Here is a 21,960-nt window from a genome sequence, read left to right on the forward strand (position 1 = left end):
TGAAGTGATTTAAGAGAGCATTTGAAGTTTATGATGAATTCAAATTTCATAATATTTAACAAAATATCTAAGATACGAGGAAAACGACGAAAACAAAATCATCTGGACACTTAGAAGACGAGCAAAGGCAGCAATTCAAAACAATAGTTCTTACTTTTCTATCTAAGGTTGATAATTAGTTCACCGAGTTCTTCAGTTTCAGAGTTCTTCTGCCGTCATAAATGGAATGGAAGTGCACATATGGTCTGCCTATAACAGTATCGGTTATCATGTTTTGAAATAAAGCACCTACCGTGTCCACTGTGGTATTAAGGACATTTTGTTCGGTTTTGTTCGGTTTTTTTCGATTTTTTTTTTTTTTTTTTTTTTTTTTTTTTTAAAGGCATTTTTCTGACGTCAGGGCTTCCGCGCAGGCTCCTTTAAGGTTGCCATGGGTTACAGGCTCACATGTCAGAGCAGGGAGCATTGACGTCAGAGGTGGCTGCTGATTGGCTGTTGGCTGTATCCGGTGGGGCAGCGGTCCAAGGCTCGGCAAAAAAATCGAAGCGAGGAGGATCTGCAAACGGTACGCTTTGACAAATACCAAGCCATCCCGAGTCACAAACCAGGGACTTGGCAAGAATTTACACATCTTGTAAGTATTGCAATTTGACATTTTTTAAACCATCGACCTTTTGAATGTGTGAAATCTATTTCCCCGTCAAGCGTTTGTTTATGATAGAGCTCAAGATGGCGTCATTGGAGAAGAGCTTTGCCTTTGCGCGGAGCTAGCTGCTAGGCTTCAAAGTGGACACTCTCTCCTCTAATGTCGCTTTTGATAGATGCTTTAGATAGTGAAAAACTGAAGTGCCACATGCACAGTAAACTGTAATCGACGTGTAGTTATATCTGTGTGAAATGTACTTTTCCCTCTATCACCGTCTCTTACTTTGCTGCAGCCGTCACTCTCTTTATGAAGCCTTCCTGACCTACACAGCCGTAAAAAGCGCTTTTATAAAATGTAATAAATGGTAAAACTCACTCATATGAGCATGATACACATCATTCATGTTAATACACAAACGAATTAAATTGACGTTCATCGTTACAAGGTCATTTGTTGGTTGATGTTTTTGTTTTTCAAATGCATCACCTCCAGCCATATAATCCACAGTATAAATAATGTGCTAATCAAATAGACAGGCAAGAAAAATTACGTTAGATGGATACCACTGACATGGAGGTGGGGTAGGCTCGTGTCGCCCTGTGTGGTGTCTTGGCTCTTAATAGCCCAGGGCAGCGTTATTTAACAATGAGAGAATTATTCTAAAAGTACATTTAGATTGTGTCAGACATGCCAATTTTCCACCTTAAGGTCAGTGTGTTGACCGTACCACTTTTTTTGATAACAGTAGTTTAGTTGTCTTGTACAGGCCTTGTTAGTCGAGCACAATATATTCGTCCCCAGAATAGTCTGTCCTTTTCTGTTGGTTTACATGTACAATGAGCACATTACAGGCCCACTTCATTTAGTCCCAGCCACAGCACTTATATCACTGAGCCTCATCAGATGATCTGAGATCTAGTGCTTCCCAGAAGCATTACTGTGGTTGGAATTTTTGAAACCTTGAACACATTTTTTTACTTTTGCTTCTATGCCTGTTCTGTGTCACTGCAAAAGTAGTGGTGGGCAGATTATCAAAATGTCAGTATTACTGTGAATTTTGTTTTGAAGAAAATTTTAATATCAAGTAGATTGTTTAGAATAAAAATGCTGCAAAAAGGACAGATTGAGAGAGAGCTTTCTGCCTTTGATGGGGAATTTTACAGTCATTACACATTGATACTCAAACCTAAAAAAAATCATTTAAAAACAATGTATATGTGTTGGATTGACAGTATTGTCTGAATATACTCAGAAAATTATGCAGATATACATTTATGTCAGTATCACCTACGCTATGCACACACTTTGTTTAATGGAAGATTCTATGTTTTCCTTATTTAGAGGTATAACACAAGTAAAGTCTGGAACAGGTTTACCCAAAACTGACCATGCTGCTGCTGCTCCAGATGGTTGTTTACAGTAGAAATGTGTTATCACATCATATGACCAGCTCTCCTTCTTGACTCTTACACGCATACACAGCGCTTGTGTGTGTGCGTGTGGCAAAGCGAACCCTGTCTGTCACACGCTGCCTCTACTTTCCACACATAGTTTCCTTTTGAACACCATTTTACTCTTCATCAATACTGTGTCTTTTTAAATGCCGATAAATAAACAGATGCTACATTTCCTTTTTTGTCTACTGCTTGTAGTGCTCTATATTGAAACAAAACCCTCATGTATTTACTATTTGATAAGTTGATCTTTGGTACTGTTGTTTTTATTTTCCTCTGTTGTCTCCACTGGCTCAGTAAACAGGTCAGAAGTCACAGAGGAGCGTCATGGCGTCTGGAAGTACGAGCAGTGAAGAGGAGCGGAGCCTGCGAGAATGCGAGCAGTACGTGCAGAAGCACAACATTCAGCAGCTGCTGAAGGACTGCATTGTCCAGCTGTGCACCTCCCGGCCGGACAGGCCCATGGCCTTTCTCCGGGAGTACTTCGAGAGGCTTGAGAAGGTATGGCTGCTGGAAAGTCCTCCCTTTTATCTTTTAAAAATGATTTATTCAAACATGGATTAGGGATGGACAATGTATTGTGCTAATGTCAGAGGATTCCTATATTGGTACTGAAAACATTTCCAGTTTTATCGGCCGAATGATGATTTCTTTTCTTATCGGGAATGAAGGTAAGGAGATGGCTCTTTACACAATCAGAATCAGAATCAGAATCCTTTTATTGCCATCGTTTGTAAACACAGTTCACAAACTAGGAACTTACTTCGGTGATAAAGTGCAACATAAAACACACTGAATAAATACAAATAAGGGCATGCACAAAGTTAAAAAAGATATGCTTGAAAAATTAAATAAAAGTCTTAAAGGTAGAAAATATATACAACAGCAGCATCAGAACAACAGTGCAAACATGACTTATTAAAGTGACCGGAGTTATAAAGTATCCAGTTTTGTGCAAATATTATAAAGTGTTCATGAGGCAAATGGCAAATCACCTTACAAAGTAAATGAAATTTTTTTTTTGAAAAATGTGTGATGTGTATACTGTAAGTATGGATCTTCTCTTTGAATGATTTTGTGTATCCACTGCTCTTGGCACTAAAATTAACAGTAGAGATTTAGACAGTGGGATATTAGCTTATTGACACAAAACCCTTTGTTTCCAGGAGGAGGCCAAGCAGATCCAGAGCCAGCAGAAGGCCAGCTCCCGGTCAGATTCCCGAGATGAAGAGGTATCTCCGCCCATGAACCCAGTGGTGAAGGGGCGCCGACGAAGAGGAGCTTTCAGTGCAGAGGTGTACACAGAGGAGGACGCTGCCTCCTATGTGAGGAAGGTGAGCACTAGATATGTAAATGCAGCTTTAATATTTAAGAGTGATGTCACTAGTGCATTTCTAATCTGGTTATACTTTTGCCCAAGGTCATTCCTAAAGACTACAAAACAATGGCTGCTTTGGCCAAAGCTATCGAAAAGAATGTGCTCTTCTCACATCTAGATGACAATGAAAGGAGGTATGTTGTGCACAGAACATTTGAAAAACATGCATAAATACAAATGATTACATCTCATATTTGCCTTTCTTACAGTGACATATTTGATGCAATGTTTCCCGTGACCTACATAGCAGGAGAAACTGTTATTTTGCAGGGTAAGATGTCCCACTGCACACTGGTTATGTGCCATTTAGCTGTGAAGCTCAAACTAACTTTTTGATTATATTACCACAGGTGCTGAAGGTGATAATTTCTATGTTATTGATCAAGGAGAGATGGATGTAAGTCATCTATAGAACTTCAGGATTTTGTTTGAAATTTCATAACTTGTGCTTTAACCCTAATTTCAACGATAATGTTTTTTCTGTTAGGTGTATGTAAACAATGAGTGGGTGACCAGTATTGGAGAGGGTGGCAGTTTTGGAGAGCTAGCCCTGATCTACGGTACCCCCAGAGCAGCCACAGTGAAAGCCAAGACAAACGTGAAGCTGTGGGGCATCGACAGAGACAGTTACAGAAGAATACTGATGGTGAGAATTGCAGCCTGCTCCATATGGGTCTGTGGGATTTGTCTGAACATAATGTGTTGCTTTTTAGGGAAGCACTTTGAGAAAGAGGAAGATGTATGAAGAATTCCTCAGGAAAGTGTCTATTTTAGGTGAGAAAATATTTGATTTGTTTTAATTTGAAATTTTAAAACATCATACATTGCAGTTTTGTGGCAATGAAAAAATAGATTGCATGTCTCGAGGAGGTTCTTAAGATCTTTCTCCTCTCCTCAGAGTCCCTTGATAAATGGGAGCGTTTGACAGTGGCTGATGCATTGGAGCCTGTCCAGTTTGAGGATGGACAGAAGATAGTTGTGCAGGGTGAACCTGGAGATGAGTTCTTTATCATCCTAGAGGTACGGTCAAAGTAATGCAGAAGTCCTTTTACCATTTAATGATTTTTATCTACTGGCACAGATTATATTAATATATTTGCATTACTGGCAAAAGGATGCCCTCTGGTGGTAGCATTGAAATCATTGAATTTATAGTGACACAATTGTTAGTTAACATACACTGCTTGGCCAAAAAAAAAGCCACCTGGATTTAACTAAGCAAATAGGTACACGCCTCCTCCAGTTGGTCTGGTCTAGGTTCAGCAACAGTCTGTGCTCAAAGAATGAGGTCAGCTGACACCTGAATATACTGAATGACCAGGTTATTCCATCAATGGATTTTTTTCTTCCCTGATGCACAGGGCATATTCCAAGATGACAATGCCAGGATTCATCGGGCTCAAATTGTGAAAAAGTGGTTCAGGAGCATGAGACATAATTTTCACACGTGGATTGGCCACCAGAGTCCAGACCTTAACCCCATTGAGAATCTTTGAGATGTGCTGGAGAAGGCTTTGTGCAGCGTCAGACTCGACCAGCATCAATGCAACATCTTGATGAAAAATTAATGCAACACTGGATGCAAATACATCTTGTGACATTGCAGAAGCGAAATCGAAACAATGCCACAGCGAATGTGTGCTGTAATCAAAGCTAAAGGTGGTCCAACGAAATATTAGAGTGTGTGACTTTTTTTTTTGGCAAGGCAGTGTAGTCACACCAAGAAATTGATACAAATATTTACAATGATGTAATAAAGTTACAGATTTGAAATGAGGGATGTTCAAGATAATTTCATGAAAGGCTCATTTCTTCTCTGCCATCTGTAGCATCTCGTATCAATGTGGTAGAATCACACCCCTTTTGTTTGTTAGGGCTCTGCTGCCGTGTTACAGCGTCGCTCTGAGAATGAAGAGTTTGTGGAAGTGGGGAGATTAGGGCCGTCTGACTACTTTGGTAAGAGCTACAGACCTGATGTTTGGTTCTTCTCCTTTGGCATTGGTCTCATGTTTTGTGTGTTATAGGTGAGATCGCCTTACTGATGAACCGCCCCCGTGCTGCCACAGTGGTGGCCCGCGGCCCTCTGAAGTGTGTGAAGCTGGACCGACCTCGTTTTGAGCGTGTGCTGGGCCCGTGCTCAGACATCCTCAAGAGGAACATCCAACAGTACAACAGCTTTGTGTCGCTGTCTGTCTGAAGGAGCCTCTTTGCACCCTTCTCCTCTAGACCCAGGGTCCATCCGTACTCTTTGCTTTTCTCACTTTATTCTTGGCTTTTATCCTCAGTACTTTTCTGTTACACAGATTCTGTTGTTGTCACTTAAGAGTGACTTCTAGCCATTCACCAGCGCTTATACCAGCTGCTGTACGCTTCCTTGTAGGCACAGTTACATTACCTGTTACTTATGTTTTGTATGTTTTTGCTGGTTATGAAAGGAGAGGTTTCAGGGTCTCCATATGAGACAGGACAATCAAACTTTACATGGCGCTTTTGATGACTTTGTTTTACATAAAGACTGCTTTAACCTTTTTAGACCTCAGTTCTATAGAGTGTAGAGCAGGACCTAAAACTGTACAAAGCAGGAGAATCCTTTGCATCACACAATGGCTTTGATATATTCTGGATGTGCTCAGTTTGTTTTGGTTGGTAAGATTAGACAATGATGAACTTTTATGCTTAGTTTGAGAGAGCTTGTACAACTGTTGATTTTATTGTGCAGCTACCAGGCTAGTGCCAAATGTTGATTATTGTCACAAAGAGATCGACGCATAGCCGTGGAAGCAGTTTAGAGCTCCACACAGAAAGTGGTCCTTTACCCCCATGTCCTCTTAAACCAGTAGAAAGACCATACAACAACTGCCTTGAATACTCAGAAAAAATCTATATACATGTAAAAAAGAAAAAGAAAAAAAAAAGTATTCAACGTATTTCAGTATTCAATTTTTTAGTACATACCAAATATCTTGGTCACTCTTCTGCTATGGTTTGTAATTCAAATGTTATTCTAGTATAGTCAACTAATCATAGTTCTATAACATTGTTTATGAGATGATAAATTTATGGTTTGGAGTGATGGTGAAGCTTAAAAAAATATGTTTTACTGTCTTTTGTAAACACTTATTTTTCCATGAATTCTATTTTAGGTGTCCAGTGCCACAAAGTAAAAATAAATGCTTCTTCTTGTTGAATGACAAAACAGTATGTAATTGTATTGTGTGAAACATCAGGGGATTGTTTGTTTTAAAAATAGATTTCAAAAGAGGAAAATTTCAGCTATCAATGAAGTGAAGTCTTGGGTTTCAGGACATCTGAAGTATTTGTGTATTGCTGGAGGTTGCCAGGCCGGAAATATTTATTTAAATTAGTGTTGTTGCTTATGCCTATTGAAAAGGTGGCGGTCTTTTCATTGGAGTAGCTTGTAATCTGTTCTCTATGCTTACTTGGCATGATGTTTTAGGCACCCAGTCGATTTGGGATGAATGGAAGCAGGACCTTTTTTTCTGTCAGATATTTGGGTTAGTTACTCCTTTTGGCTTAACTGCTTCATAATGGTGAAATTTCTTATTTTCAACTTTTTTACCAAACAACACTTGGGGTAATTTGAATTTAATTTGGGTGCTTGTTGCAGGGTTGGTCTTTTTTATTTTTTATTTGGATTCCTGTCATACTTAGTAGTGGCACCCCTTACCCCCTTTATTCTGACGGGTTTGTTTTCATGTACATAGGAACAGCATTGTCATCACTCTAGTCCCACCACAGTTGTTGAGATTTGCCTTAGCTTTCCCTTACCCGGGGCAGACGGTGCTTAAGCCCAGATCTCCAGTGAGAGCTTTGAGGGGTGTGCGGCGCGTGCTGCAGCCGTTCTGAGGACCATTCTTTTTCTATTCTTCTTCCCTGTATTCAGTTTGACCTCCTGTATGTGCAAAATGTTTATCTTTTTGGTATAGATTGTTCCAGATGGCAGTTTAAGCAATAAAAAGTCAAAAACTACAACCATTTGTCCATGGGTTCTTTCTATCTTTTGGCACATAGTAGATTAGAGGAATTTTCCTAAAATGTTTTCAGAGTATATAAAAGCAAACCTAAAGTTCCTTCTTGAACTTCTTTCTTTTCCTTTGGAATGCATGTGTCAAACTCAAGGCCCGCAGACCAAATGTGGCCCGCCACATCATTTTATGTGGCCTGTGACAAGGTAAATTAAAATGTATGACTTGTAATGTATGTCTTGAAATGTCAGTGTATCAGGAAATATCCAGTTACAGTCATAGTTTTTACATCTATGCAAATGCATATGAAATATTTGTAACTTGATTAAGTAATATATACAGAAACAGTTAATTAACAAGTTAAAAAAGTAGTTACATTGGTTTTACAGTTACATGCGGCCCTTTGAGAGGAACCATTTTGCTGATGTGGCCTTCAGTGAAAATTAATTTGACAACCCTGCTTTAGAAGCACAAAAGCTCATGTTTGATCAGTGTTTTTCATAGTAGCAGAGCAGTGGCTGAGGACTGTAAAAATGTTTAATGGCAATGTCTTTTGCTTCACCAAAAACAACAGCAACTGCCAATCTCACTTGAGTTTTGTTTACAAAGTTTACATGAACTAAAAGATGTGTCACAGCATTTGTACACTAGAGGGGGCTATACATCAACATGCTCCCTTTAGTGTAGAACAGTGGTTCTTAACCTTGTTGGAGGTACTGAACCCCACCAGTTTCATATGCACATTCACCGAACCCTTCTTTATTGAAAAATAAAATATAATTTTTTTCAAATTCAAGCCATATGAATGTTTTACTGGTGCACAAAATAAACCGTGCATTAACATCACTGTGTTCACCTTTTTTAATACTACCACACTGAAATTATTTTAATTTTCTATTGTATTGTGTATTCCAAAAATGAACTTATTGTATTTATGCTATTTATTATTTTTAACATTTTAACACACACCCTTCACCTAATTTCCACCAGGCTACAATAATAATGAATATTTACTGCAAATCAGTGTGACTTCTGCTGTTGCCTTTGACAGACCAGGTCAGAAACGCATGGCTTTCCCCTTGGTAAGTGCCACTCTCATGTCATTTTTACAGCAAAGTCTGTTCCTGTTTAATTTTATTTCTAATCTGATTGTTATTTGTGTGGATACCTTAACTAGCATGTGGTGAGAGACCAATCACAAATCTAATCACATTCAGGCCTTTCATCATTGATAAATACATTTAAAATTAATAATTAAAGCTTTTTTCCTTTCCCTATTTGTAGTATTTCAGAATTAAATATACCCTTTGTGTGACTTTCTATCACACAGATTTAGGTGTTTTTTTTTTTTCACAAAGTGAAAAATACCTGTCATTATTTATCTTAATCTGATCAGAGAGACCTGTGTGTGGATTGTGTCTTCTCATATGACTTTGCAGATACAACGTGCTCCAAAATAATTACCTGAGTGAGTTGTGAAGCATACCACAGTGTTGTTTCTCTGCCTGAGCTTGTTTTAAGTCCACAGTGATGTTGTAAAGGCGTTTAAGGGCTGTCTGATGGTACGGGGGAGGATTATATGTCTGGAAAATGGGGTGGAGTAAACAACAGTAAGTGATTGTTTTATATAGCCTATTTTACTCACATGAGCCAATTAGCACGGTTTCTCCAAAGGCACCAAAAAAAGACAAATATCCCACAAAATAAGACTTTTATTACTGTTTTGCTCTTAGAACTTTTCCTTGAGGCTACAGTTATTAATTTCCAGCAGCTTGATCTTCAAATCCAGTGCATATACAACTCTCCTTTCTCTGATTTTTTGCATCTCATCTTTGTCTCATTGTCCAAGTTTTTGTCAGGTGTGTGAAAAAAACAATAATACTTTTTTTTTTTTGCAACAATGGGACAGAAGGAACAAAATTATTTAGTTTGAAAACCCCACCGTGTAACTTTTTTAGTCCTTAATGAGAGTGGGCTTGCATCTTCACAAAATCTGGCCTGGAGGAGGGCCTTTATAGAAATGTTGCTTTTGACAATAATATTCCACAGGATGGAACATTCTTTATGGAGATAGATACGTTTTATGCCAAATTATGGTTTTAACTTTGTATTTCTATGGGATCTTGGAGGTGACGTGCCACAACCTAAAAGTTACACGGTGTTGTTTGATATTAACGAAAATCACTCTAAAAACAACAGGTCAAACTCATCATTTATGAACATGTATTTATCCCTCAAGTAGATTATCCTCCGTTCTTCACCACTCTGAAAATGACAGAGGTTTAGAGCCTTTTTTTGTATTTTACTGCCTTGACACGAATTCATGAATCCAGCTTTGTTATGACTTCTACCCTCTTCAATGCGCACATGAAAAGTGAGACAACTACTACACAGCGCACTCTTGGGGAATTATGTGGCCACATTAAAATGAGGCTGTCTGCATGGGCCGTGTAAGTGCTTCACAGTCTCCAGTCTCTTCCCTTTTACGGCTCGTTCATTAAACCCAAACCACATGGGACTCGTTTGCTCACAGGGCGACGTTTCCTTGGCCCTTCTAGTCTTCGTTACCTGGCTGGTTTGATCTGTGTGGTGGTCTGCGGGGCTGTGTGGGGTCTGATTGTGGATTTGATGAAGTCCGTGGTGATGACCTGGTCGTCTCCCAGCCTCCGGACACAGCGCTGCACAGCTCTCAGCACTTTGTGGAGGCGGCGGTCTAGAGCCAGCAGGTGGGGGTCGGTCAGGACGGGGCGCAGCGGGTCTCTCTCCAGGGATTCCCTCATGACGTCACTGAGTCTGAAATGAGGGCGCGACAAGAGCTGCAGGCGGACCAGGGTGGAGCGCTTTATCCTGCGCACAAATGTTCATGTTCAGATACTAGAATGGGATGATGTCATGCTCTCAAATGGGGAGAATATTGTGATGTTTTTATAGGAAGAAAATGGCCAAATATTGAATCTGATTATTTGAGAAAGGGCACGTTATCTTATATATTAATCCATACATAATGCTAAATGTGCTTACAATATAATGACAACTGTGATTTTGAAGATATACTCTCAGAAGATAGTACAGTGGTATGCTCTTTTTAAATAAATTCACATTATTATTGTTCTTTCAAGTACTTTTAATAATTAGGTGATAAGAGTAGCCAAAAATCATACTCAATCATTACTCAGATAGAAGTAAAAAACAATAACCTGAATAATTACTCTGATAAAAAGGGATTAGTTAAGTAGTTTGTTTGTTCGTTAGTTAAAATAGTTAATAGTCACATTCACCCCAGTTTTTCACACATTTAGACTTACTCACAGTGGGATGAGTTAAAGATTTTTATTCAAGTGAGAGTGCTGCTACTTCAATAACAGAACGCGATCAAGTAAATGTAATAAATAACTATTCATTTGTGTTAATTACAAAGATGATTTGAAAATCTGAACGAATGATGACATGAATACAAAAAGCACATCGGGTTCCTTAATACTTACATGCAGCACTGTGTGAGCGGAGCCAGGATGGACATTTCATCGTGAGAGTGTTTTCCAAATCTAAACAAACAAAATGACACCCACCAATTAAATAAGTACGTAATGCATTTTGCGTCTTGCTTGAAATAACTTCTCTTGAATCACATCTGCCTCACCCTCTTGCATTGTCCAAGTGAAGCAGGAATCCTTCATCTCCAAATTTGGTAAAGATTTCATAGTGGTGTCTGTCCATGTTTCCTATGAGACAAAAGCTCATTCATGTTTTAAGGGCTTTTAAAGGTGTACCGTGCAACTTTTCTATTGCAGCATCCACCACCTGCTTGTCTCCATGGAGATTTTATTACTTTGCCTGAAATGTTAAACAGTATGACGTTTAACTTATCTATATCCACGGAGACAAGCTGGTCAAATGGACAGGTCAGATCCTTAGCGAAGCAACCCACTCAGACTGACTTTAGAGGTACTTTAGAGGAACGAAAATAAGTGAAATTAAATAATTCAAGACCAAAGTTTAATACCATACTGTGGAATATTCCAGGCAAAGCAATAACATCTCCACAGACAAGCAGGTGCCAAGTCCACCACATTGAGGTTACATAGAGCCCGTTTAAATGAGAACTTTAAATACCTATGAGGAAATCAAAGATGGCCATGTCTATGATGTTGAGGAGGCGGTTCCCCGTGTTGTAAGGGTACATCTGCTTAATAGTGTCGCAGTAGAATGGATTCACCTCCCACCTTCAAAACACAAAAACCTGTGAATGCTATTTCTTTTACACTTGAATGACTCATCATTTTCTATATCCACTAATAGCTTACTCCTCTTGTCCGGTGAAAGTGTAGGAGCGTATCCAGGGGTTGGGTATGGAGAGACGTGGTGCGATGCTTAGTCCAGGCAGGTAGGCGGACAGGGACCCCTCCAGTAGATCAGGACCCCCACACACAGCATACTCCGTCTTACACACGTACAGGCATTTAGCAAAGAAGCATGTATTGTTGGCTGTTTGGGGGAAAGCAGAAGGGAAATGTTAGAATATAAATGAGTTTCCTGTTTAGACACATTAACATGGGCTTTTATCAGCGGTGCCTTTCCCTCAGGCTAGATGCGGCTTCACCAAAACACCACACAGACTCGAAATAGATGTTTTTAAGACTGATGTGCATTATGTGTGAAGAAGACAATCTAAAAACTGGATGGTTTTGTAATTACTTGGTGTTTTTGTACAATCTTTAGGATCCTGTGAAAAAAGAGGACAAGTATACTAATATCAAGATAATGGTTTGTTTTGTTTTATTTGGGGTCAAATCTTGTCTTTATAACCACCAAGAAAAAAAACCAAACAACACGTTTTGGCAGCCTATGTAACAAATGTATGTAAAAATGTCATTTGGATTGTAGGATCAGTTAGCCTTAATGTTAACCTGAGATGTTAACTTCTTTGAAAAAGTATTTGGACACAATAGTATCTGTTTTTACATTGTATAGGTTATTCTTAATGTGTGTGTGGCAGTAGCAACATGGCAGATTTTGCTAATAAATCTTGAGCTGTCCATCACTATATGAACTCTATACAACATTTACTGCAATACTGCGGTGAGGCTTTCCTAACAAGTCTTAAGTGTAATCACAAATGTCATGAAAAGATGAAGACATAAATGCCTATAATAACAGTATGTTGTATGTTGGCTGCATTAACCAGAGCATGGATCATGGTTTATGTGATCACTTGCCACATAAAAGCCCAAAATCTTACAATCCAATGCATGCAGTAGATATTATAAAATCCCCGCTGACATGATGACATACCTGCTTACATACTTAATCCAATACAGTAGGCTCTGTAAATTTTGTTGAGTTTTGTATGTGTCTTATTGACAAACTGTCAACACAATGTGCATTCTTCACACTTTGGTCATCCCTACAAATTAATTTGTTTTAGTCAATGTTTCTTTGACACATGACATGATTCTGACACCATGCCGTTTCACATTTGTCTACTTCTTTTGTCTCTCCTGCACAATCGTCCTTGGAATATTGTGTGAGGCTTATCCTTTCTCTCATATGTCACAGTATTTCGAAGCATTAAGATTAATATTAATAGTATACTTAATCCCAAAGGAGGAAATTCATTCTCTGCATTTGACCCATCCATCACTGCTGCCGGGCCAACTTGTCAGGAGCAACGGGCCACTGCAGTACAGCGTCAGCTCCCCTGAGCTTGGCTTGGCCAGGACTATTTATCTGGAGGACTTTGTCTGCATGTTTTGGCTTACTTGCTAGATTAAAATATTTTTTCTTGTCATGGAACTGTTGTGCTTACAAAATATGTCCCAAATTCCTCAAACAGTTATAGATGATAAAAAAGAGGATGTTTACCAGGGGAGGTGAAGAACACCGTTCGAAGGTCCTCATTTTGGGTCACATGGAGGACCTCTCCTGTGACATTCACCAGTCTGCCCACCACTGGGGGCACTCTGCGAAAGTCCAGGACCCTGAAAAAAGAAAACACCAAGTGTTTAGGTTTAGAAGCAGTTTTAACTCCCACTTTATTTCACACAAGGTTACAGTTCATAGTTGCATATTTTATCAAGAAACTACAGTGTCATTCAACTCACTGTGTTTATATAGGCCAACTGAACCCAAAGTTTATTCCTCCCCCAGGGCCATATTGGAAAATCTGCCTCTTAAACAGCAATCACACAATAATCACAGTGTAAAAGTGGCTGCTGTAGACATTCCCCGATTTACAGATTTTATTGTGAAGTCCATCAGAAATACAGTTAATCTGAAAGCATACATTGTACACAATGTTAATATAGTGTTAGGTTTATGAGTAGATGCGCTCCATAATAAGACTTCTGGGCATCAAATGACAGTCATCAGGAGACTGGTGCTGATGTGGCACTGTTGTTTTCTGTCTGCTGTACTGAAGCTGTGTCTTGTTGTGCGTATGTGGCTTCATAATTATACTGTCTCCCTCTGATGACTATACTTGTGTGAATCACACCAGCTCAGCTCTGTGCCATTACCTACAGTTGTGTGTGTCCACAGTCTGTGGTTTATACTGATCAGCTCATTGAGAAAGCCAGGGCTGGGCACATATGGTGCAATCCATGAGCAGGCTATTACACTGGCACCAAAAAACTATAGAAAACATTGAGCCATTTCCTTTTCCTATTAATAATTTGTGGGTAAACTCTATACTCCCATATCACTGAAGGCTTTACACACATGTAAAGTGTTTTATGTATTCAATAGAAATGCTTTAGCCCCATTATAGAGGCTAGTAAAGTAACAGATGTGCTGCCATTACAGCATGTAGCCCTAAGCGGCAAGGCAACATAAAATCCAGGCCACTAAAATAGTTAGTGTATGACACAAATTAACAGGAGAACATCACAATAATGAGGTTTTATGAGGCTGCACCTGTCCAGGTGAAAGGCAGCGATCTCTGCGTTGTGTCTCTGAAAGTCTACAAAGTAGAAGAAGTCTTCAGGAGTCTCCTCTTGTCTCTGCTGCCTAGCACACAGTAACATAAAGAACAGACAGGTTACACTGGCAAAGTTGCAGCAGGATCTTGGTCACTCTATGGGTTTAACTCAAATATTTAACCGATATATAGTGTTGCCATTGTTAACTTTACAAATAAGGAAACTAGTAAGGAAATACCTATTTAACTGAAGCATAAGGTGCAAAAAGCTAGTGTAGACAGACATGATGGAACCTGACAGATCATTTCACTTTGTCCAGAAACTATGAGGGTAATTTATTTCTGAAATATCTGAAATATTGTTTTCAGATTCTGCATTTGCAGGTGTCTTATAACATTACCTACAGCCTCGGGTGATGACAACACCTCTACGACTGAAGTATTATAAGGATATTAGAAACATACAAACTCTATCCTCACCTCATTGGCTTGAACATGACTTTGGCAAAGTTGTGCATCTTCAAAGCCAGCTTCAGGTGGTGACCACTGGGCTTCACCACTGGAATTAAAATAAAAACAGAAACGTTATAATTTCATGTTGTTGCAGCTATATCCCCCTGTGGTGTTTTTGATGTGTTTAAACCTAATTGGCCTTTTCTCACCGCCCCACTGTGAGTTATGTCACAGCAGTTGGCTTCACTAACCACACACACCTCCCCCGCCACGTCTATAAAGCATCAAATCAAAGATTCAACAATCTTTTACTTTTCACTCTTGAAATGTAACCAGTGAGGATCAAACTGGCATAAACTGCAGCTCTGTGGACGTTGGACACGGTCTCTCTCCTCCGCTGTTATTGAAATAAATAGACAGTCTGTCGAGGTTCACTTTAAAATGGCGAGAGAAGAGGAATTGTTTTGATGCTTTCTGTCTTAGCAACGAGCAATGTTTGTGTGGTCAGACTGTACCAAAACACAGACTACACACATGCAGAGGAGGAATTGACTGTTTTTTTGAAAGATGTTGTAAATAGCACATAATACATTTTTTACACCAACCAAGAGTAATATTTTGACCCCTGCAAAGTAAAGACAATAAGGTCTATTATGACACCTGTTGTATGGCAAGGAAGCATTTTGTTTTTAGAGTAGATGTGTGCAAGGAAGCAAAAAAAAAAAAAAAAAAAAAAAATGGCAAGGATTTGAACAAGTCGGTCAAGGAACCAGTGGAGAGCTTTGGTGGTTAGTATATATAAATGTGAGCCAAGAAATAACATCATCCCAACAACATCTAGGTCTGTATGCTAGATCGCCTTCATGTATTATGCTATGACTATTTACCTACTATTAAACCCATATACAAGGTACAAAGTATTAGTATTAGGAGGTGGCTGCTGTTTGTTATGGCAAATTAGTGAATAGTCAATTATGTATCTTCACATTAGCAGGTAGTAGAAGAGTAGGTGGGGAGTTGTGTGGGCTGAGAAGCAGAAAAGCGTCTACACATGAAACATTTAATTAAGCGCTGTCTGTCTTTGAACATTTCCATTTTGTATTTCCCTCAAAGTGCGTGTTTCATAGATCTAGAAGCCAAACAAGAATCCCTATTATCCCAGAGGCTGCAGCGTGCTTGCCTCCGACGGTACAGACAAGCGCACAGGAACAAAGCAAACAGTTACTCATGGGGTAACTTATTGTTCACTAATTACAGCAGATGTTGTGAGTGAGACAAAACAAAGGGGCAGTTTAAAAGATGTGGGTTTGGTTTTCTGGTTTACCTTGTGTACAGTCACAGGCTCCTTTCAAAGCTTTCTCGTCTTGAGTGTAATCTGGAGAAGAAAGACATGTTACTATCACAACAGTTATAGAAATGTAGTCTTTGCTCTACCTCCACAAAAGCAAAGAATGTACCTTAGAACCACAAATCAAATTAAGGATCTATTAAAGGTACACTATGTAACTTTTCTGTTGCAGGGCGCCACCTACTGGTATCCCTGGAGATGCTTTGCCTAGAATGCATGCTACAGTATGGCATAAATCTTGTCTATTTTCTGTTTATTCACGTGTTTTCACAGCTAAAGAAATGCGTCGCCACAGATCTGACCTGGTGCTGTAACACTTGTTTATTGCTAAATTCCAGGTAAAACCGCAGAGACAAACAGGTGGCAGAGACTCCTTCTGAAAAGTTCCATAGTGCATCCTTAGTAAGCCTTTAAATCACAAAAGGCAAAGAACGCATCTATGCAAATTTAGGAAAACTTGCCATAAATCAAGATAGATTTGTAAGGATGCATGTAGTTATTATTTTTTATTATAGTTTTCAATTTTAGTAAAAACTTCCATTTAAACTATGTATATTTCAAGTATATTCAAGTAGAAGTAACTCTAATGGTGTGTGTGTGTCCTTACAGTGGCAGCATGTTGGGGCTCACCTGCATTGATCACCTTCATTGATTTCATGTCTTGGAGGAGCTGTGGTATTGAGGGGTCGTCTCTGGAGTACAAGGCGTAGCGGTTAATTCCGAGGTGAAATTTGACCCAGCTGGCCTCAGGGTCAAAGGTCACCTCATGTGTAGTCACTGAGACATTTACAATGGCTGCAGCCTCACTGTAGATTTTCATATGCCTGGGGAGCAAGACAAAATATGTAAGTTATGAACAAATAAACTAGGTCTTGAGGAGCATGGACATTGGTGGTAATATTTTCTAAAACAAACATTCATATAATTTAAAGCTATATCTCAATTTATTTTTAGATATAATTCTTTTTTATAGATTTGTAAAAATGATAGTGCATATTAATGAACATTTACATGGAAATATGTGAAGATTATAGCCACATGGTAATTTCCATCTTCAGTGTCTTGGTAGTGTGATGTGAAAGAATCTACAGTAAAAGAGCGACAGCAGTCTCACAAAGGCAAATGCAAGCTCACTTATTATACATAAAGATACAAAAAACACTTCATTTGTAGTTGTACAAATGTAGTTTGTAAATGTCACAAATATGATGACATAATTGACCCTCCAACAACCATAGTTTTAGAGCTTTAGAACAATGGAATCACTATTTCCATTTCAGTGAACTTGCTCAATGCAGAGGTGGGCCACACGTTCTTTAGGTCTCGAGATTTCAAGATGTTTTTTTAAGGTGGTTTTGAAGATATGCACAATTATATTATATATATAAAGGTATGTATTATCTATACTACATCTATAATGTTGTAATAAAATAATAATAAAACATTTTTTGTTTAAAAAATAACACAAAACTATCAAAAAGATGTCATTAGTCTGTTTAAAGAGACACATCTAATATACAGAGGACAAACTGGGAATAACACAAAAGTACATGCTGGTGGCAAATATCGGCAATTTTCAGACCAATACAGATATCTACCAATAGTGAATACTTTGAAGGCGTAGTCTGGCCAGCTGAGAAAACACACTTTTCCAATTTCAGTCTGGATTTACCAGGCGAGTTTTGCAGCACTTGTGTTTACTTTTACATTATATATACTTTTGTGCAATACTTACCTCAACCTAGGCACATTTGTGAGGGATTACAAAATGTTGTTTAATTATTGATTATTTAATGTTATACAAAAATCTAGATATTTATTTTTGTCTATATTGCCCAACCCTTACACCACCAAAAAATAAACTTGCAATGTGAGGTGCACCGCAGCGCACAAGCTGCCCACACCACACTGAACTATCATCACACCAGAAACCCCAAATCTTTGAGACAGGCTAAAAAAGTGATGATTGAACACCGCAAAAGATGAGCTTCATTAATCATGTGGCACAGAGGATGACAGCTCGGGGGTAATTGGGACAAAGGTGCAATGCAAAATCAATTTAACTTGTTTTTGCCCTGGTGTTTTTGTTACACACCAAGATAGACTGACCAGGAATGTATCCACGTTTCCTTTCCAGCATGCAAATAAAACGTTTCGATTGGTTTATGCCAAAAAAGGTTTCTTTGTGTGCTATTTGTTGCAAAGTTTGAAAGCCAAAACACGACCTATTACTCATGTTACACACAATTTTCCATCTTAAAAGCAGAGATAGACAGGCTGCCTCACACGCGCCAAGATGGTTTAGCCAGCGATGGATTAGGAGGGCTTTTACTACTTTTAAATCTGTGTTTACCTAAAAAAAGAGCATGCCAGAGTGACATGTTTGTGAAGTTTTTTTTTCTGCCGCCAGCCGTTGGACTTTGATGGCGCACTCCTAAAGATTCTAAAAAATGCCTGGGAGCAAACATTGCACACATGCAGGGTTATGTTTGTGGTGAGTATATGTTATGGCAGAGTGAGTTTATAGAAAATGTAATGGTTTGGGCCGGTTTGGGGTCACTGGTCGTACCACCGATCAGCCTCAAACATGCCCATTACTGAACACTGCTATTTTGCCTGAAGTTATGAGTTCTTATTATTGTAGCTATTTAAATAATTACAGCTTTATAATTACACGATGCTATTTAGACATCGTACTAATTGATCAAGCTAAGCCCAAACCTTGATGTGTTAAGTTGAGCCCAAATCTTAGGGTGTGTTCATACTTGCACAATCAACACATCACATTTTGGATTAAATTGGGAGTAAACTCAAAACTAAACCACGACTGCCACTATGGAGATGTCATTGCGTTGCCTGGAATGTTCCCCAGTATTACATTACACTTGTTTACGCTACATTTATTAACTTTTACTGTGAATGTGTCACCTCTCCACTAGTGCTCTCACAATACTAACTTTTCAAACTCGATTTTGATACAAAGGAATAGGCTGATTGTGATACCAACAATAAAAAGGACTTTTTTAGACAATACAATGTAATTTTCAAAAGAAATAATAATTGCCACGTGATCTTGTACTGGTTTTGATAAAACTAGTATAAGAATGGTCTTGTTTCAGTAATATTTCAACATCAATCCTTGTTTAAATGTGTATCTAGTTTCGATACTAGTCTTGGTATTGATCACTATCTGATTTTTGATACTTTTGACAACTCTCCCCTCCACAGATCTGTTCATCTCCATTGACATGTTTTAGTACAGCACAGTATTTTAGGCAAACCAATAACTCTCCATAAAACCAACCAGGTGACAGACCCACCACCACAAAAGTTACATAGTGCCCCTTTAAATTTAAAAACACCACTAAAATTGTTTTCCAAATCTGCAGCTCAAGCACTAACCTTTCCCATCTGGACACCTTCTTCTGGTAGTAGTCCATGAGCTGTTCCACTTCCAGTAGCTTCTCTCCTGTTTCTAGCGCAGGTGCCTGGATGTTGTACAGCGGATGAGCGAACAGCCTCTCCAGTTTGGACCCCACATCTTCCTCCTCTTTATTTGTCGTACTGTCTAATGGTAGTGAAGAGGTCCAGTTGGAAAGCATAGGCAGTGCCAGTCCTTGTTGGCCTGGCAGAGACACGTTACTATGCTGGCACGAGCACGATTGTCCAGAACCGTGACTGAAAGTGCGCAGTTTTGGAATCAAGACAAAGTAGAGGTCAGCTGAGAAGATGGCCGTGAGCGTGGCAGCTATGACAAGACGGTCCCTTCGCATCATTGAAGAAAAAAACTGACAAGAAAATTCCAAAACAAAGACTAAAGTTGAGCTGACTGAGCACCTCTACACAGCATCACTTGTACAGTCCCACACGCAGCATAGGAAATAGTTTGGGTTCTACTACCTTCTATCTCTAAGCTTCACTTCATTCCTTCCAGTTCTTCTCCTCCTTCTTCTCCAAGCTAGGCAGGAAATGGGGAGCGAGGCGAGCCACGAGCGAGCGTGTGCTAGCAACAGTGTCTGACAGTTTGGCTGCTTCCAGGGACCTGCTGCACAGACAGATAGGGAGAGTGTGTGTGAGGGAGGAGAGAGGAAAAGAGAAAGAGGGAGTGAGAGAGACAGGGAGGGAGAGAGATAGACAGAGGGACAGAGGGACAGAGACAGGGCAGGTAAACATCAAATTATAGGTTATAGGATTAAGTGTGGTGAGGTTAGTAGTTAGTAACAGTGAAGATAGTTTTATTTTACTGGGCTTTTGAACATTAAATCTGTAATAGTAACAGTAGCAAGAGTATTTGTAGTTTAATGTAGCTAAAATCTTGCAGGTATTTGTTGGGATAGTAACAGTGGTCGTATAAGTAACAGTAAATAAACTTGATTACAGTTTTTAACCACTTTTTACAATGATAATTATACACATTTAAGATAATTGTAGTGGTTGTTGCAGTGGGCAAAGTAGTCCAGCATTAGTGACAGTAAGCCATAATAGTAGCAATAATAGTTTTTTTGATTTACAGTATTAGTAGAGATGGTAGTTTTACTGACCTACAATTTAGAGCGTAAAATGATTCAAGTAATACTGACGTGAGTAGTGACAATACTTAGCAAGGCATAAAACAATGTAACTTGATTTTCATTCATTCCATTGAGGTTACTCTGTGGAGGTAACCAGGAAGTACCAGATTGTCGTCTAATCTTGTCCAACTGGCCCATCCACTTTGACAAATGTAAAATCTTTGTTATTAGTCAGCTGAATGTGGTTATTGACACAGGTTGCCCGTGAACATCTGGGCGTGTGTGTGTGTGTGATAAAATAATAGCCTCACCTGATACATGCTTAACTCTGCCATGTCCTCGGTCACTCCTGTTTCATTTGAACACACTTCCTCTCCTTTCTCTCTTTTTCTTTTCATCTGTGATCCCTCGTTCCTCTGCCTCTCCTTTCTTCTCCTGTCTGTCATGCCCTAGACCGGTCCTCTGTTTGGCTTGGGGGTAAATTCTTAGCTGCTATTTCTCGCACAGATCTCCTCTTTTACTTTTCTACCTGTCGGGCTTTTTGGTGAAGCACATGAGTTCAGAAAAAATGGAAAAAAAGGAGTGAAACTCGCAAACAGGGAGAAAGAAGAAAGACATGACTTTTTAAAATGAAAAAAGAAGACTACAATCTTCTGTTATGAACCAAATAAGCCACATTTTAACATTTAAAAAAATATAAATAAATAACTTTTTTTATTTGCAGAAAATAATAATAATAAAAAAATTCCCAGCATGCATCTGCTGTTGTGACTGAAGTATTTTGGAACATCTGTCGTCTGTTCTGGTGTATGTGTGCCCAGAAGTCTGCTGAAGCTGTGTGTCAATGTCTGGGAGCCACTCTCCGGGGTCTGATACCTCGTCTGAAGAGAAAACAGGCTGAAGATGCAGGAAATTAGTTATAGGTAGCGTCAGTGTGGCATTTGACAAGAGTGTACAGGGACTGGCATCTGTGCTGTCAAAAAAACATTGTACTTTCAAAGACAGCAGCCACCAGCTATTTTTGCTTTTTTCTTTCAACAGATTTTTAGTTGAGCACAAACAGTTTCACATGACAATTTATTTTGATATTTTTCTTATATAGATGTTTTAATTTTCCTAATGGATGCACAAAAGGTCAAGCATAGCACAACTGTAATCTATCTCCAGATAAATACATGAAAAATCTCAAAGAGTCTTTGTGTTAACATGCTGCAGAAATCAGACAGAGGCAGACAGCCACAATAAGATAATGCAGTGTTATCAGAGCA

The 21,960-nt window shown here is 39.0% G+C and overlaps 2 protein-coding genes across 2 annotated transcripts; one reads left to right on the forward strand and one right to left on the reverse strand.

The window, feature by feature from the left end:
* Positions 1 to 452: 452 nt before the first annotated feature.
* Positions 453 to 7,471, forward strand: LOC117386809 (cAMP-dependent protein kinase type I-alpha regulatory subunit). Its single transcript, XM_033984168.2, has 11 exons — positions 453 to 634; positions 2,398 to 2,601; positions 3,267 to 3,434; positions 3,521 to 3,612; positions 3,688 to 3,749; positions 3,829 to 3,875; positions 3,966 to 4,124; positions 4,192 to 4,252; positions 4,377 to 4,498; positions 5,353 to 5,434; positions 5,503 to 7,471. The coding sequence occupies exons 2-11, from the start codon at positions 2,428 to 2,430 to the stop codon at positions 5,673 to 5,675; spliced, it is 1,140 nt and encodes a 379-aa protein (XP_033840059.1). The 5' UTR covers positions 453 to 634; positions 2,398 to 2,427; the 3' UTR covers positions 5,676 to 7,471.
* A 1,688-nt stretch (positions 7,472 to 9,159) lies between these two features.
* fam20a (FAM20A golgi associated secretory pathway pseudokinase) lies at positions 9,160 to 20,235 on the reverse strand. The gene is made up of 12 exons (XM_033984162.2): positions 20,082 to 20,235; positions 19,584 to 19,969; positions 16,812 to 17,005; positions 16,158 to 16,208; positions 14,861 to 14,939; positions 14,377 to 14,469; positions 13,327 to 13,442; positions 11,769 to 11,949; positions 11,578 to 11,687; positions 11,105 to 11,186; positions 10,950 to 11,009; positions 9,160 to 10,311 (listed from the first exon to the last, which is right to left on the reverse strand). The coding sequence occupies exons 2-12, from the start codon at positions 19,955 to 19,957 to the stop codon at positions 10,029 to 10,031; spliced, it is 1,623 nt and encodes a 540-aa protein (XP_033840053.1). The 5' UTR covers positions 19,958 to 19,969; positions 20,082 to 20,235; the 3' UTR covers positions 9,160 to 10,028.
* Between the last annotated feature and the right edge of the window lie 1,725 nt (positions 20,236 to 21,960).

The sequence above is a fragment of the Periophthalmus magnuspinnatus genome, chromosome 19 (genome assembly GCF_009829125.3).
Source record: "Periophthalmus magnuspinnatus isolate fPerMag1 chromosome 19, fPerMag1.2.pri, whole genome shotgun sequence".
NCBI lineage: Eukaryota > Metazoa > Chordata > Actinopteri > Gobiiformes > Gobiidae > Periophthalmus > Periophthalmus magnuspinnatus.

Excerpts from the sequence above, each read along its gene's own strand:
- fam20a (XM_033984162.2), bottom strand. The coding sequence starts at position 19,957 with ATGATGCGAAGGGACCGTCTTGTCATAGCTGCCACGCTCACGGCCATC. Across the intron at positions 17,006-19,583 it reads AAGGTGTCCAGATGGGAAAG|GCATATGAAAATCTACAGTG; the intron begins GTTAGTGCTTGA and ends CTTGCTCCCCAG. Across the intron at positions 11,010-11,104 it reads CACTTGGACAATGCAAGAGG|ATTTGGAAAACACTCTCACG; the intron begins GTGAGGCAGATG and ends TTGTTTGTTTAG.
- LOC117386809 (XM_033984168.2), top strand. The coding sequence starts at position 2,428 with ATGGCGTCTGGAAGTACGAGCAGTGAAGAGGAGCGGAGCCTGCGAGAA. Across the intron at positions 3,876-3,965 it reads TTGATCAAGGAGAGATGGAT|GTGTATGTAAACAATGAGTG; the intron begins GTAAGTCATCTA and ends TTTTTCTGTTAG. Across the intron at positions 4,499-5,352 it reads AGTTCTTTATCATCCTAGAG|GGCTCTGCTGCCGTGTTACA; the intron begins GTACGGTCAAAG and ends TTTGTTTGTTAG.